At 39.5% G+C, this 17091-nt stretch overlaps 1 protein-coding gene across 2 annotated transcripts in view; it reads left to right on the top strand.

Moving 5' to 3' along the window:
- The window catches only part of KIF25 (kinesin family member 25), a 40816-nt gene that overhangs the window by 19570 nt on the left and 4155 nt on the right, over positions 1-17091 (top strand). For both annotated transcript variants that reach the window (XM_063151725.1, XM_063151724.1), the window contains exons 9-12: positions 3689-3763; positions 8003-8152; positions 9218-9394; positions 14513-14664. In XM_063151725.1, the coding sequence (XP_063007795.1) occupies positions 3689-3763; positions 8003-8152; positions 9218-9394; positions 14513-14664 (554 nt within the window). The remainder of the gene's footprint in view (positions 1-3688; positions 3764-8002; positions 8153-9217; positions 9395-14512; positions 14665-17091) is intronic.

Here is a 17091-nt window from a genome sequence, read left to right as displayed (position 1 = left end):
ATGTCTGAGCCTGTTCAGCTGAAATTCCTGTAGGTTTGCTAAACACTGTTAGTCATAGCTGAAATTCCTGTAGGTTTGCTAAACATTGTTATTCATTTACCCTTTCCCCAAGGCATTCTTTTAAAGTGCTGCAGTATTCTACTCACAGGAGAATGGGGACTGCTGCCATGCAGACCACCAAGCACCTGAAAAATCCTGAGATAATGCAGATCTTGGGGAAGCTTTACTGATCCCACAGGTTATAGGACTTCTTTGATTCAAGGCATATGAGCTCTCTTAGGGTACATGGCCCCCTCACATGTTGGTAAGCTACTCAAAGTAATTCCTTTCACTCTTCAGCTGTACCTGACCCAGCCATACCAGTTGAAGTAAACACAGAATAATGCTGGAATTCAACTCTGTAGAACAGCACAGTTAATGGTATTGACTGTTCCAGAGGTGCTGTGATTCTGGAAAAGTGGTGTAGATCCTGGTAATCAGGAAAAGGGTTAAAAAAAATGTAAATCCCCCAAAGAATGCAGTTCTCCAGGAATGTTTTTTTAGTGTCCCAGTACAGCTATTTTTTTATAAACAGAAAAGCATATGTTTCTTATGAACTCTAGAATGTTTATTTTTTTTAGCAATGTTTTATGGAACTAATAAATGTCAAAATATTTGATTTCAGCTCAGGAAGAAAATTCCAGCTTTCAACATGTTATGCTTTTATAATTTTATTGGCAAATCAGTTAGCAAAATAAAAAGGAAGCTCAGAATTTTCAATGTGAAATTCACATTAATCAGTGCACAGGGACAAATCTATCATTCGGGTAAAAATACATGGGGTTTTAGAAAGAGATTCTTTGGATTTGCAGCATCTTTCATGGTTTCAAATAGCTAATGAAGTGGGTGTCCATGCTTCAGCCAAGGCTGTGGTTACAGTGTAGCATAAACCAGTTCAAGACTACTTTAAACCACTTTATTTCAGTATGGACAGCATTTGAACCACAGCAGCTAAGTTGTGGCAGTAAAACCCCTTTAGGAAGTCGAGTAAATACTTGAGTAGTTACTGTAACGTGGAATCACGTGCCTTTCCTCGGATCTGCTACCGGAGCCTGACCCTGCCATGGCTGTACCGACCCCAGCTGTGGCTGGGGATAAAATGGCCTCAAGCTGCACTAGGGCTTAGGTGTGTGTCCAGCCTGTGCTCAGGTTGGATATCAAGATTTTCTGCACAGAAAGGGTGCTTCAGCTCTGGAACAGGCTGTCCAGGGAGGTGGTGGAGTCACAATCCCTGGAAGTGTTCAAGAAACAACTGGATGTGGCACCTACGGGGTTGGGTGACAAGGTGGTGTTCAGTTAAAGGCTGGACTTGATGGCTTTGGAGGTCTTTTCCAAACTAATTGATTCTGTGATTCTACTTTGCTGTGCAAATGAACTGCTAAGACTGATTGATTCTAGCCTGGGTTGTGGCCAGTAGCAATGTGTTTGCTTTCTTAGGCAACAAAAGTCATTAACTGTAAATGTTTTAATCTTTAAAATGCCTTTCTTAGCATTTTCTCTTTTTTAAATTTATATAGTAGCTCTGAGATGTTTTGTGCAAAGAAAAAATATTTCAACACAGACTGAGTTAGAGACCTAGGTGGTTAAGATGGGTAACTGGGTGCTAATGAATATTTCATCAATTGCAGATGATAGATGAAGCAGAGAAAAGTGTTTGCAAGTGCTTTTGGTCTTCTTTATTGACCTTGCAGATTGAATGTGCAAAGTTTACTGAAGCATATGCTCATGTGCATGCAAAGCAGGGACAGAGTATTCAGTGCCTGTGTCCTCCTGGTCTGAACTGTGCCACATCCCTGCATATTTGTTGGTTTCTCAGTACACTGTGATGGCACATCAGTGGAATGGCAATACAAGCAGTATTTGTCTATCAAGCCAGACAAGTGCTCCTTTCCTGATTAAAGAGAGTACATTCTCATGCAGCTTACAATTAGTCTGTGGAACACATTGCCACAGGATGTTGCTCTGGGCCAAGAATTTAGCAAGATGCAGAAAGAAACTGAATGCTAATTCTAATAATATTTTTTCTGAAACAGAGATTCAACTCATATTTCAGTTTTGAGGCCAGTATACAGCTTTTAAGGATTAGGATGAAACACAGAGATTAATTATTGTGTCGCTGACCACCATATTGCTCCTTCCTCTGGCTGTTGTCAGGAAAAATGCTGAGTTGAGTGCACTGGCTCCAATTCTGTATCTGTTTATCAGTGGTCCCTCTGTATAATCTTATTTATGTAGAGCATGAATACAAAAACTCTACTTGTGCAGTCTATAGACTGTAGCAGACAGATCATGGTCAGATATACAAAGAGGCTTGAGTAAATGCTGAAGAGGACACTTCGTCTTTATTCAGTTAACCCTGCAGTATCCTGTACAATCTGTGGGATACTGTTAACTGAACTGTACTGCTGTACTGTATACACAGAGGAATGATTACACTTTGTAGCATTTGCTGCTACCGAAATTCCTGTTTCTAATTAGCCATTTTGCTGTGAGCTACAAAGAGCATATATCACCTATTGGAAAAAAGAGCTAGACCAAAAAAAAAAATCACCACGGAAAGATAACAGAAAAGGAAACTTTTTCAAAATATAAACATTCATACCTCAAATATTTAACTGTGGGTAAAGACATTCATGTTTTAGATTCTGTTCATATTGTATAAACAATGGGTGCTGCAGGCTGTAATCTTGGGGAGGATACATTTTTGGTGTGCTACAGAAGAAATGAATGAGTTAGGATATCCATGTTTTATGATCAGAATTTCCTCTTTGATGATTTCCTATTTTCAGGTCTTGATTTTATGTTGTACAAACCTGAAGAGGTTGGAGGAAAGATTTCTTTGAAAATAACTGTTGGGTTTTTTTTCCTCCTTGCATTCAAAAAACATATGGAGTTGTTTCAGACAACATTGTATTGGCCCATGTATTGAAATGTCATTGCTCTTTTTTAAAAGGTAGAGTAACTCATGCAATTTAATTGTCTTCCATTCTGTTTAAAAAGGTCTGCACTCCACCTCATTATGTAAAAGAAGGTCTTCCCTTGAGTGAGAAGTGTTGATTTCGTAGTATGTAGTTCATCAGGGCTGGGGATGGAAATACCTTAGGCTGATACTGCCCACAAAGACAGTGCATCCTTAAACATTACCCTTAGGAGCATTCTGATTTCTGCTGTGCCTCTGAGTCTTCTGAGACAAGTCCTCAGCAAGTTTGCAATCTCTGTACCTCTTTCCCCCCTCTCCCCCCCCAAACTTTACCCACATCTAAAGGGCAGTATAGCCTGACCACTGTCTTCCATAAAGTGATACATAGGAATCCCAGGCAGCAGGGATATTTCACATTCTGGTAGGTGTGAAAAAGTTACAGGGATCCAGTACAGCCTATAAAAAGACCCTGTGTGCCAGAGGGGCAGGCAGGAGGTTTAGGATGAGCTCAATCCACAAGGGTACACATATGTGTTGTTTTCCCCAAAACACACAACAGCTGCTCCCAAAATTTGAGTGAGGACTTTGGAGTTCAAATTTTCAGTTTTGTGTCACAGAAATCTCTGCAGGTCCCAGATTATATGTCACTGGCCTACAGTTTCTATGATCTGTGTTCTTGTGACAACATTTATATTTTTCTTTGGTTAATCATTGCACTTTGTTCCTCAGAGTTTACAATGACTTGGAATCTCAAGATGCAGTATTTGCAGATGTGGCCCCTTTGCTAACATCTCTCCTGGATGGGTAAGTTAAAAGGTTGCAGTAAGAAAACTAAAGCACTGTAATCTACTGAAATCTATCAATTAAAAAAAATACTTAATAATCATGACCTAGTCAAGTTTTATGGCTTTTCAGTTCCATTTTCCTGTTTTCTTTCTACTCAGCACCAAGCAAATGCTGTTTCTCTGTATAAACAGTGAAAATAGGGCTTAGAAAATTTAGCAGAGCCGACAAATTTGTAAAAATAAAAAAAAAATCCCAGTTTTTTCCTCTGATCTGCTTCTGTCAAACTAATGCTTCTAATGGAAGATGTTGTATTTTTCCTTTGTGTTCTTCAGGTTATATTTTATAACTTTTCCAGCTGCAGGCATTGCATGATACATCTTTTCCAACAGTGTGTTCACTGTGAACATTGTGTGCAATGTGAAAGGCCTGCCAGGGCCACTCTCTGTTCTGGTTTTGTGTCCAGCAGAGGCCATAGGAGGTGGTGCAATTGATTCCTGGTTGAACCAGAACTGAGCATTCTCAGTCATTCTGCTGCTCCTTCAGGCACTGGGGTAAAACAGAATTCTGGTTTGAATACAAAACTGATCAGTAACAAGCACTAACAAATACATGGAATTACTTCTAGCTACTGAAGCTCATAAAGTGTGATTTTTTCATAACTACTGAACCAACTTAAGCTACTCTTGCAAAGAGGCTTTGATGTGCATATTGTTATAATCCTTGAGGCTTAAGCTGAGTTTTATACATAACTTTCTTTCTGCTCCTTTTTCATCCCTGTTCCAATACCACTTAATTATATGGTAGGGCTGTCTTGGACTTTTGGCTCCCTGGAGAGGAGAAGACAGTCCCTTTCCATTCACAGTGGCATAGCTGAACAGTGGGAATCCTTGTTCCCAGCAGCCTGCACACTGAAGTTTCCAAGGTTCCTTTTGTTAAAAGCATCCTAGAAGAGATATCTAAAGATACTGTAAATATTGGGAATTCCATATGCCACAGAGAAGCCCCCAAGGGCTCCCTGGCTGAGGGAAGTCATAGATTGCATTATTCTTGTTTACCAGTGATGAGTAACCACAGTTTCTTTAGCTGACCAACCTAGGGACCACTATGTTGTAGGAGTTAAAGAAGTCTTAAAACAACTGCTTTCTCTCTCTGCTTTTCCTTTTGCAATGATCATAATTTTGTCTTGGTTCAACAGGTCCTTCAAGTGTCTTCAGACACATCTGATCTGTACTTTGATCTGCTGTACTTCCCACTTACTAATTTTTACATGGGGAGAATCCTGTCCTAAAAGCTAAGATTTTGTATTCAGTTAGGAAATGTTCTGTTATTGAAAACAATAGACCTGTCTTGTTCTTCCAGAAGTGCTGTTTAAACAGAAGCAGATTCTCAGGAAAGGCGAGTCTGTGCACAGGAGCACAGCAGCCTTCCCACTGTAAATGGGAAACAGACATACTTAGTCTGAACCTTCAACCTCTTTGCTGCTCCTGATTGTTTTATTCTGGGCTCCAAAGTGGTCTGTAACAACTTTTAGCTCAAGTAGAAGGGAGTGTTCTCTCCTTTTCCTTATTTTTTCTGTTTTTCTTTCTTAATGGATTGTTTCATTTTTCAATACAAATATACTGAAAGAAAAGATTGTTCCATATGTAAACCAGACAAAGTATAGCAGGCTTTAAAGTTTACCATTAGCCATACAGGGTCAATAGGGGAGTAAGATAACTTTCCTTTTCTTTACAGCATTGAAGAATCCAACTTGTTTGTTTATTTTTAAAGAATGAATTTCTCCTCCTTTACTTTCCTTTAGCAGTGTTCTCTCCTAGGGGTAACTTTGCTGGAGTGAACACTCATACTCTTTCAGGAGAGAAGTGCTACAAAACTATTGATATTTTAGCTTGACAATAAGAACTTTTCTAAAGAAAACTATAACAGTTATATGTAATAATAAAGCGGAGAAGGAAAAATATCAGGGCACATAGGTGAATTATAGTAAAAATTCTTCAGACTTTTCTATTTGAAAGCTTTATGCTGGAGCTAGAGCTCCAGTGAAGTAAACTATAATAAATAACTACTATATAGATAAATATAAGGTGATCTGCTGCTTGTCCTATTTTTGAATCCCCCAACAATTCATTATCTCCTGTACCTGCTTAGATATGATACTGCTTTGGCCCGTTTTGGCTCATTTAGGCTGACTGAAACACTGTTTTGGCTTTGGCAGACAAGTTACCACTGATTGATACATGACTAGCACCCCTGTCTTCAATGTTTCAATCCTCTGCCCACTTAACTTCTAATCATATCACCTGTCTCTTGTCAGAACTAGTTTGTCCATGATGCTTACTGTCTTATAACTAGCAGCAATTAAGGAAAATTTAAACAGCTGGACTATGGGAAAGTCCTTTAGGAGAGACTTCTAAGAAGACTAATTCTGTTTTTCCTAAGGAAAAACATCTGGCTCCTTTTTTGGTTCCAAAGATCTGTTTAATTTTGAAATAGGGCTAGAAGTCTCAATAAGTTACCGGCTGGCCGGGCAGTGTGTATGAGGGATGGAACTGTGAAAATTACTCATGGTTAGTCTAGCTAAAAACTACCAAAATTAGTGTGAGCTTTTCTGCTGAGTTATGTCAGCAGTGAATATTTCAAGAAATCCCTCATTTCAGATTTACAGCCCCAATTGCTATCACATTTAATTTTACTGTAGTGCTCTTTGTTTTCAATTACAGTTATATCATCTCCTTTACTTCATCAAATCTATGACTAGACTCTTATTTTATACTCTGCAGTGCATGCTAAAATCTGGAGGGACCTTACTATAGATTCACTGACTGCAACTATGACTTCAGGAAGGGTACCCAGGTATTTTTCCTGTGGCTTATCAGCCCACATTTCTTTCCAACAAGTGAAAGTTTTCAAAGTAATCATCCTGAAATAATTGCTTCTAGGCATGTTTAATATGCATGTAAGTATTTCATGACTTGAAACCATACATTTAAAACAATTAGATGAGGGGTGTTCATTGAAATATGCTGGCATGTGCTTGAAACTACATTTTTGATATGAGGAAATGCATCAGATAATCAAAACCAGCTGTTTCAGGTCTGCCACAGAGGAGGCAGCTTAGGCAGTGAAATTCTATTCTCTGGCAGAAAAGGAGCAAGCCCATTCTTGCAACTCTAGTAGAGCAGAAGTTTCTGCAAACTGCAAAGCACTTGTTGTGTATTAAGGTTGTGCTAATGTCGTATCTCTGAACAAACAGGATAGTCCAGGGAGAGAGCAGTCCTGTCAGCATAAATGCACATCTTCCAGTTGCTGGCAGGAGCAGCAGAGCAGGCACAGCCAAGGAGGGGCAAAACTTCAGCTGCACAGCACAGTGTTGGTCCTCCTTACAAAGCAGTACTGTGGCTGGATGCATCTGTATCCACCCACTTATTTTGCTTAAGATGTTGACTTTGATCTGATTGTGTTAGTAACACACTTTCTGGATAGATTTCATACATTTCAGTTCAGATCCCTGTGGCACAGACATCCACAACGGTGCTCACAGCTGTGAACAATTCTTTTTCTATTATTTTCAGTGCAGCCAAGAGGCATTTTCAGAGTTCTGTTCATTAGACATATTTACTTGTCTGCTTCAGAAGATGATGTTTTATAGGTCCTTTTTCCTCTGTACTGATATTGTACATTTTCATTTTCTACTTGTCCTTATCAGAGCAGTTCCTGCCATCTTTGTTCCAGAGTATTGTGTGCATACTCATTCTCAACTGGTGCTCTTGGTTTAAAATTTGTGCCTCCTGTTCTTAGGGCTGTCTTCTCTGAAGGATGACTGATGAGCCTGCCTGAAGAAGGCTAAGAGAGATGAAGAGTTCCCAGCTGTTAGGATACAAGTGCAGTGGTGTGCAGCACAGCACTGTTGCACAAATCAAGCCCAGAAATGGTTTACTTTGAAATGCTGCACTGTAAACTGCAGTGGTTCAGGAGCTGATTAAAAAGCAGCTCAGTAGTGCAAAAGCTGCAAGTTGGGCAGGCAAGGAGGTCTAACAGTACCAGTCATTCCAAGCTAAGGATCCTTTAAACTTCTACTTAAAAGCATCCCTTCAACTCTGCTTACAAAATAAAATCTGTTTAGGTGATGTTATGAACAGTAATTACTGTCAGACTTTGAGATCTGAAGAAAGAAATCATATTGTTTGGAGTTTGACTTGCCGCCTAACAGAGACATTTGGTAATGATAAAATAAATTACAGCACTTCTATTTTTCAGGTACAATGTGTGTATCATGGCTTATGGGCAAACTGGAAGTGGGAAGACATACACAATGTTGGGACCACAGTTAGAGGGGAACTTAGCATTCGCCATAGAAGAGGAATCAGAACTTGGAATTATTCCCCGAGCTACCCAAGAAGTGTTCAGGTAAAAACGAAGTAAAGACTTGCCATCAGTGGCAGTCACTTTAAACTGTATGGAAAGGATGAAATAATGTTTGTAGTGTATTTATCATTACAGATTTCAGCTTCAAAATTGTTAATATTTATAGCTTCTCTGACCACCATTTGACACTTGAGGTTTCATATAGATTTCTAGTCTCTCTCCTGCTTAATCCAATTTTCTAAGACAATTAGATTATGCAGTTTTACTGTGTGTTATCTGTCTATCTGGCTTTCAGACTCTAATTAAACTTCTGGAAAAGTTTCAACCATAGTTGTGTTAGTCCAAAAGATAATGAAGTTCCAAGAAGTCCTGTGAAAATTGACAACTGGAGTAGATGAAGAGGATTCAGATTAGAACCTAGTCCCGAGGAAGAAGGATAGTAGAATTTTTAACTACAATCTGTTCTTGTTTTAAGCGTTCTTGGATTTTTTCAGTTGAACCTAAAACAGGATTGAACTGATATGCTGCTATGTTATAGTAGAAGAGCCATTAGAAGTTTTTCCAGCTAAGCCTGTTTGTTTTGGAGAAGGGTATAAGCTAAATCAAAGAACCAATTTTGTATGAGAATAACTGTCTAAATGTAAATACTGTCCTGAATAGAGAAGCCCTTAATTTATGAATATTCTCAGGCTGTGAACAGATAACTTCTTCCAGATATAGTTTCCCATCTCTGTTCATTGCTTGCACTCTGCCAGATTTTATACTCTGAGCTCTGAGTGCAGTAACTGCCAGCAGAGAAATGATATTAAAAAAAATTGTGAGATGGGAGGCTAGTGGAAAAAACAAGCTGGCACAGCTGTTTGGAAAATTAAATTCTATTTACTTCCTCAAGTATAAATAAACTGTATATTCTGATTCTTCAGGTTAACATTAGAATATGGATGAGGCAATTCCAAGGCTGGAGATACTTAGTAAATGCTTTTATCAGATTGTAATTATATTACAATTAAAGAATAAATCTCTATTTACAGATTGTTCATTTGGGGTTTGACTTCAACATTTCTGGGCTTTTTTCTTCAAATTTTTTTCTCTTTTTTTATTTGCCAGGCTTATTTCAGAAAAGCCACCAGGAAGTTACTGGGTTGAGGTTTCTGTTGTAGAAGTGTATAATAATGAAATTTTTGATCTTCTGGCCAAAGACAGTTGTGGAAAAGTGTTTGGCGTCAAGCGTGATGTTGTCACAACCAGAGAAGGGAAGAGTGATGTGCCATCGCTGACGCACGAGTGAGTACAGAGCTTGCTCCTGCCATCCAAACACTATCTGGTGTTAACGCTGTGTAGAGCTGTCACAAAACTGCATTATAGGCACCAGATTGTTTCTAAACAATGAGTCCTTACCATATGCAAAAGATCTAAACAATGAGTCCTTACCATATGCAAAAGAACAGTTCTGTTTCTGTTAGCCCAGTCTGTTAGACTGCAGTTGGCTGCAAATGTCAAAATACTTCCAGAAATAAGTGTACAGTACTTTGAGTTATACTCCTGTGCTGAGTGCCTTCCACTCAGAATGCCTGAAGATTGCAACATATGTTGTTGTTGCTGGATCTATGGCATCTTGTCAGCTGTGAAAAAAGAAGGGATAATCTTGGCACAAAGCACTTTCCATTCAGCCTCATTGAATTATAAAATTTACAGATTATCACAGAATTTTACATACCAGTTGCAAATAGTTAAGCAGCTGTACGATGTTAGCTTTCCCTTTATGCTGGAAAGTTGGAGTTACAAATTAGGTTGGAGTTACAAAAAATTAGAATAAGATTTTAAGTGATCTTTTAATGCAAATTCCCATCTTAATATTACTTAATGTTCTGTTTTCACAACTGAAGATTTTAAAGCTGGAATTGTTATGTTGGCGTTTGAACTGGTAGGTCTTGAAAATCACGGTTCTTCAAACGCAAAGCTTCTCACCGTTCACTTGTAAGATGTCCCTCCCCAGCATTGGTGTATGCCAGGTTTGATCCTTATTTACACAACTTGACAGTGTAGGGGAGAGCTAGGGTATTTAAGGCTACAGCTATACTTACTTTAATGCCTTCTTTTACTTACTAAGCATTATGAAGATTTGTTCTAGTACTCATGGGAATGATTCTTGGCATTAGGTAAGTGTGGCATACAAAGCAAATGTACAGTGCTTTCTTGTTATATATAAAAACTTACCTTGGGTAATTAGATGTTAAAAATAAAATGTTAATAAAATTTCATCCATTAACAAGAGGGAATCTGTTTCAGATGCTTCATTTTAGTAATGGCTGTGTCATTTACCATAGAGTGTCCTGAGTGAGAAGGGGCCCACAAGATCATTGAGTCCAACTCCTGGCCCTGCACAGGACAGCCCCAAGAATCCCATTCTAGTACCTAGCCACCCTCTGGGTGAAGAACCTGTTCCTAATATCCAATGTAAACCTCCCCTGACACAACTTCTGGTTGTTCCCTCAGGTCACCAGAGAGAAGAGGCTGATTCCTGCCCCTCTGCTTCCCCTCACAAGGAAGTTGTAACTACAATGAGGTCTCACCTCAGTCTCTTCTTCTCCAGGCTGAACAGACCAAGTCACCACAGCTTCTGCTTTTGTGGCTTCCTTTCTGGGCCTTTGACCATTTTTTGTGGTCTTTCTTTGGGCCTTATGCTAGGAATATCAATATTAGCTACAAAAAAAAAAAAATTAGAATAAGCAGTACTAGTGGCACTAGAGAGGTGATGGTACCCAGTGGAATTAAACTGGACATCTCTCTGTGAGCACCCAGCATGAGAACAGATTACAAAAGGAGCATGTGCATTATGGAGATGTCACATAAAGAAGTGTCCTGCTCCTTGACTAAATAATGCTTGTGAAAAGAAACATCTTGCTCTATTGAAATGTTTAAAACAGCATTAGTGTTTTCTATGTTTCTGAGGAAATGTGATGTTTTTCTTTGCCTCTCTATAATAATTCTTATCATAGTCTAATCTCTACTTTTCCAAGGGGAATTAGCAGTCAAATATGAAATGCATCCCATGCCAATTAAATAAAATGCACTATCAGTGGAGATTATTTTGTCCTGTGGGACTTAGTCACATAAGCAGACCAGTAGTTTTTTTATGTGGATTTAATGCTATTCCCAGCAAGCCTTGATAAAAATACAAGAATGTGCTGGAGGATTGTGCAAACATACTTTTATTCTACCTAGTGATACACATTTATTGATTTGTACTTTCTACCAATTTAATTGCTCATAGAAAAGTAGGAGCCCAGAGAAATTGTCAAGTACTTTTCTTCACTGTAGGAGCAATAGGACTCTCCTTTCTTTCTGTGAAATAATAAGCACTGCAATATTCTCGGAAGGATTAACATTTGTATCTGGGGTTTGCCCGCTCTTGGTCTTGAGATTAAATACAATTTCCATAGAAATTCTGCAAGCTTGATTGCACTCTGCATGCTCCATAAGAACATGGAATGAATGAAAAGTGACTGGAGCTTAAAGTGATGAATCCTTTTGCCCTTTCTGTCTGTATTATGCTGACTAGTGGGTTTCTCTATGTCTCTATTCTTGTATTTCCCAACTGTGACTCTACTCCGATTTTTAGTGTCTAGTTAAGGCTCTGCTGTCACAGGAATGAAAAACTCCAGAAGATGCTGGGAGCAGAACTCAATCTGTGTGTGCTGAATCTTTCTTGGAGGAGCTAATCTTTTTCCTTTGACTAGACAGGAAAGGAGCCATATGACGTAGAAAGTGAAGATGGGTGCATGTAGTGTGGGCATGCTGGGAGTTGAACTTTCCCTGTTTCATCAAAACCTCCAAGTAGTTTTTAATTAAGGTATTTCAGTAACTAAGGTGCTGGCCTAGCATAACTTTATTCCTGAAAAATGCCTGTTCTACTTCCCAAGGGAACTTTGCATAGTTAGTGGACCCATCTCTTTTCATAGGTTTTGGGAAAGGGAGAGGTGAGAAGCAGTGGGACTTGTGCCATAGAGACAAAAAAAAAAGAAGCTGCAGTAAGGTTTCATTTGTCCCTCTAGTTAATAAAATGGCTGTCCTGTTTATTTCTGTAAATTTTAATTTATGGCAAAGGAACCTGGCGCCTTGAACTAAAACTCTTAAAAGCCACTTATCTCAATCAGTTAATGCTAAATTCTAATGCAAACATAAATAAAAATACGGACTTGTATCTCAATTACAATGCAAGCAGTGAAAAAAGTCCAATTCATAAACAGGTTATATTAATAATTACATAGAAAGGTTAATAACAAAAAACAAACCCAAACAAAGTAAAGGAATCATTGAATGAGGCCACCCAGCTGCCTGAAATCTAAAGTAAACAGCTGGTGCTTTGAATAAAAACACATCCTCATTTATGATAATATTTCATCTAGAATATATTGGCCTGCTGGGTCTCATTGGCCTCTCCATATATCCACTAAAGTTACAGTAGTCTCTTTCCTGCTAACATGTTCATCTTACTGAATCACGAAAGCCTCAGTCTCTTTCTTCTTTTATAGCTTGGTTGACTTTGGAGAACTTTCAGCATCAAATTTTTAACGTAACCACAACAGGGCTTCTCTTTGTAGAATCTGGTCCTGGAACGTGCGGCACATAAGGCTCGATGAAGTCGTAGAGATTACACTAAAATATTATTTTTGTCAGTCCTGTGGGGAAGCTACTGTGCCAAGCTCACCACACTGGGCTGGGGGTGTTGCTTGTCTTCAAAGCCAGCTGCAGCTTCCCAGCCATAGGTGACCAGCAGTGACAGCACACCCTGAGCCCTGTCTTGCTGGCAAATGCAGGGATGGGGCAGCAGCTTGGAGCACTGACCCTTTGCCAGCTCACAGCAGCAGCTTGCAGAATCCAACAGCCTGGTGCTGCATCCTAGCCAAGGCTGCTTCCCCCCTGGGCCTTCCAGTCCTGGCTGACCAGCCCCTGGAAGATGCAGTTCAAGGCTTGGGAAGGCAGGATGTGTGCCTCCTTGGACGTGAGGCAATATTCAGGTCACTCCAGAGTAAGGCTCTGACTGCAGGAGCTGGAGCCACTGGTTCTCTGCTGGTACCACGTCAAACAAGCAGGAGGCATCCCCGGTGGCTGCCCAGAGGTAGAGGGTCACTGTGGAGGCTGACATGTGTGGCTCAGGATTGATAGGGGAAGTCTATAGTGATTGTTTACCTCGTGCAGGCCTGGATACACAGGGAACTGCACTTAGCTGGCTGCTTCTCCTAAGTGCCTATAGATATGGTGTGGCCAAATGCTTTTCTGGGCTTCAGATGCCCTTGCTTTGTTTTTTTAAAGAAATTGTTTTAGTTGAGTATAGTTTGTTTTCTTTTGTTCTTCTATCTCTAAACTCTTCAAGTATGGCTCTTAGCATAAAATAAGTTTGTGCCTGGTGTGACTTTTACTGAAATCAGCCAAATCTAATTCATAAAGACCTTGCCTTTTATCATATGCTAGCTGCTGCTGACTGCAGCGTTGTGGAACCAAGCCTGTGGCCTGTTGTAAGTGTTATAAATAGTTGTGCTGTTACAGAGCATTCAGTGACCAGGCTATGATACACAGTCATCATTTATACCCCCACCTAAAAACAACTGTTTAGGTGTTCTACCTTCAATGATTATTGAAGAAGGCAACAAGTGAAAGAAAAGGGTAGGCAGTCTTATCTAATTTCTTTTAAACATTGCAAACATAGGGAAAATCATAGTGGGTTTTTTCTTTACCTAACCAGTTTATTTCACTGTCTGTGTTTATTTCACTGTGTGTGCTAGGTCTTTGCCCTTGGATTCATATTTGCAGTATTTCTTTTAACAGGAAAAGAAAACAGATAGTATGAGATAAATGCTCTATAGAAATTCACATCTATTTATTCTGATGTTGTGCTCGTTGAACAGTGGAACTGGACTTTTTTCCAGGGATTCTGGATTTAATTCAAAGTGTGAAATACGACTTCCAGAGGCCCAGAGAAATTTTGGGGGGTTTTGCCTAATTCTGTAACTAAGAAAATGAGCTATATAAGCATAAATTGGAGAAATCTACTTCTGTAAGACCAGAGATTCCAGCAATGTCCAAACCTGTGTCTTTTCTTCCAAAGTGCGGAGATATAGAAATGTCTGTTGCTTCAAGAGCTGAGCTATAGTACCTCTGGACCTGCAAGGCTGGCAGGCCACTTCTGCAGCGCTTTAAGGACTGCATCACAGCTTTTGCCTTGAATTGTCATCTTTATCTCACCTGAAAAAGTCTGTTTGTGCGCTCAAAACTAAGAGCAGTATAAGGAGAAGAGCAGGGAAATGGAAATGCTGAGGTTCTCATTCAAGTTGTCAGCTTTCTTGTGTGATTTTTTCCTGCAAGTCAGTTAAATATCCTTTCTGTTTCTTTACTTCTTAGGACTGTTGAAAATGCATCTGAATTTTTGCATCTAGTCAACAAAGGCCTACAGCTGAGAGTCACGCACCCAACACTGGTCCATGCTCATTCCTCTCGCTCTCATCTGGTAGTGACATTGACCATAACCACAGTTGTCTTTGGAGATAACTTTGGTAAGTAAGATGTAACTAGGAAACATCTGGAGCCAGTTGTTTTTAGAAAAACAGTTTGTGGACTGGGAGGTTTTCATATTGCTTTTTCTTCCTTTTTCCAATGTTTGATACGCGCCTTCAGTTCTTTTCCATTTTTCTAACTTCACCATTCCTTCTTAAATAACAGACCATTTTCATGTTTCTAGCACCTTTCTTTGCATGCCTTGACTTCCAAAGTTGTTGAAGTTTTATTGCATGAGGTAACTAATGAATAAGTATCATCAGAAAGTCATAAGATAAGGTATAAGATAGTAAATATCTTCATAAGGTACATACTCAAATAAAGTAGTTAAATCACTTAGAATGAATAATTACATGTCATAGAAAGTTTGTGGTTAAGCTAACTGTAAATTTTAGGGATCATCATATGCTTTTGGTTGAGAAAGAATGAAATTTACTTACTCTCTGCCTTGCAAAAATGCCCTTTAAATTCAGAATCTTTTGAACTGTTAGCAATAGGCCACTGCACGAAAAGACAAAATACTTGTCCTATTTACTATGGCAACATTGATATTTCTGCTTTCCACTGCCACACCAAGACTTACCAGTTTATTGGTTGAGGAACAACATTCTTTTGGGGCTCTTGAGGTAACTTTGTTTTCTTTTGCTCATGTTATAATTAGACTCTCTGCTTTCAGTACTGTGGTCCATCTCCTTCATATTCTGCAACAACAATATGATTTTAGAAAGTGGGATATATTTAACATTTTTTCCCTTAGACTGCTATCAGAAATTAAACCAACAAAAAAGCAGAACAGAGAGTGCCCTCTCTTACCCGTGGGCCTTGCCAAAAGACACAGTTAATTTCTAAGCTGCAGCTCCAGCATTCCCGATGTTAACTCTAGTCAGCTCCAGATTCTTGTCAATTTGACTGATGGTACTTTTTGAAACTCAGTGCTTGCACCGTTAGCACAGCAGCCATCTTGTCTGCTCCAGAATTCCCTTTGCCACTTCCAATTGCAGCCACCCCACTGTGCCATGTTGCCTGGCAGCAAAGCTCTGCAGAAATGGCTAATTGTGGTTGAATGCAGACTCTGGCTTTTGACTCACAGCACATGGGTGAAGATGTGCACTGTAAGGAAGCAGAGAGAGCAGCACTGCACCTGGGACCTCACTGCAGCAGTGTGACTTGTTTAAAAGTAAAGGATCCTGATTTAAAAGCCAGATGCCATTGTCAAATATCTCAATGTCAGATACCTTACTCACTAAAGAAAAACTTGTAAAGTCTGTGATGAGTTCTGCACCTAAAGCCAAGGTTGACAAGCCAGCACTTTTTCAGGTTTGATTAAGGTATTTTAGCATTTTGATCAGTATTATCTGTTGTTTGAGGACAGCTGTTTCTTAATTTCATTGTCTAAAGCTGAAGAGGAGTGGGAACACTTTGACACTCTATGGCCTGAAGCCATTTATTCTGTGTAAGCCAACACAGCTGCTCTGCCTACACTGTGAAGATCTGGCTCAGGGTGTAGCAGCAGCCTACTTGGAGAAGTACAGAGCTCTGTAAGGCAAGTCAGTCTGCTCCTTAGTCAAGTTTTGCAGTTGCAAACTTTCTACTATTCCAGCTAGAACTCTGTAAGCACCCAAGGAGGTCTGTTGTCTCTATGACCTGTAGCAGAATACGTGCCTTTTATTCTTTTGTTCTTTCAGAGAGAGAAAGAAAGAGATAGATGAAAACCAAAACACTAAGAGAAAAAAACAAACAAACTACTTTGGGAATTCCATTTTGCATATATTCCTGCTAAGCTAATGTGAAAGCAGCTTTCCCAGACAGTATTTGTCTTCCTTCCCAGCAAACAGAGAAAGCCAGATGCTTCTGCTGAGGAATGATACTAGTATGTAACCAACCTGAACAAGTGGAAATAACACTATTGAGGCTAATAGCTCGTCATGTGGAGATCTTGCAGTGGGGTATGACGGCTGAAGGAAGTCTAGGGGGAGCAGCAGCAAAGGACAAAATAGAAGAGGCAGGATAAGGATTTTTTTTTTTTTGCCACAGCACCAGCAGTTGTAATTTCAAATACATAGAATCTATTTTCAGAGCCTATTGCTCCCAAGCATCCGAAACTGCATTTTGGTTGCAATAAGTCTAAAACTTTTTTAAAAGCCTCTTTAAAGTCCTTGCTGGACTCCCATTTTTTGTTTTCCACACAGATGTGTGAACAATGGGGATATTGAATACAACACAATCTACACCGAAGCTTGTTACCTATTGGTACAATCAGTTTGATGAGTAAAACTTAAAGATAGAAAAAGTCATTCAGCCTGCCTGTGCCATGGATTCTGGCTTGTACCTTGCTTCTGTTAGAATAGCTTGAAGCAACAGATACTGCACGTCTCCCTGTTGATACCCCATTTTTCCCCATCCTAATTTTCAGTGTCAGTGAGAAG

The sequence above is a fragment of the Melospiza melodia genome, chromosome 3 (assembly GCF_035770615.1).
Source record: "Melospiza melodia melodia isolate bMelMel2 chromosome 3, bMelMel2.pri, whole genome shotgun sequence".
Lineage (NCBI taxonomy): Eukaryota > Metazoa > Chordata > Aves > Passeriformes > Passerellidae > Melospiza > Melospiza melodia.
This window is presented reverse-complemented; position numbering and strand designations above follow the sequence as displayed.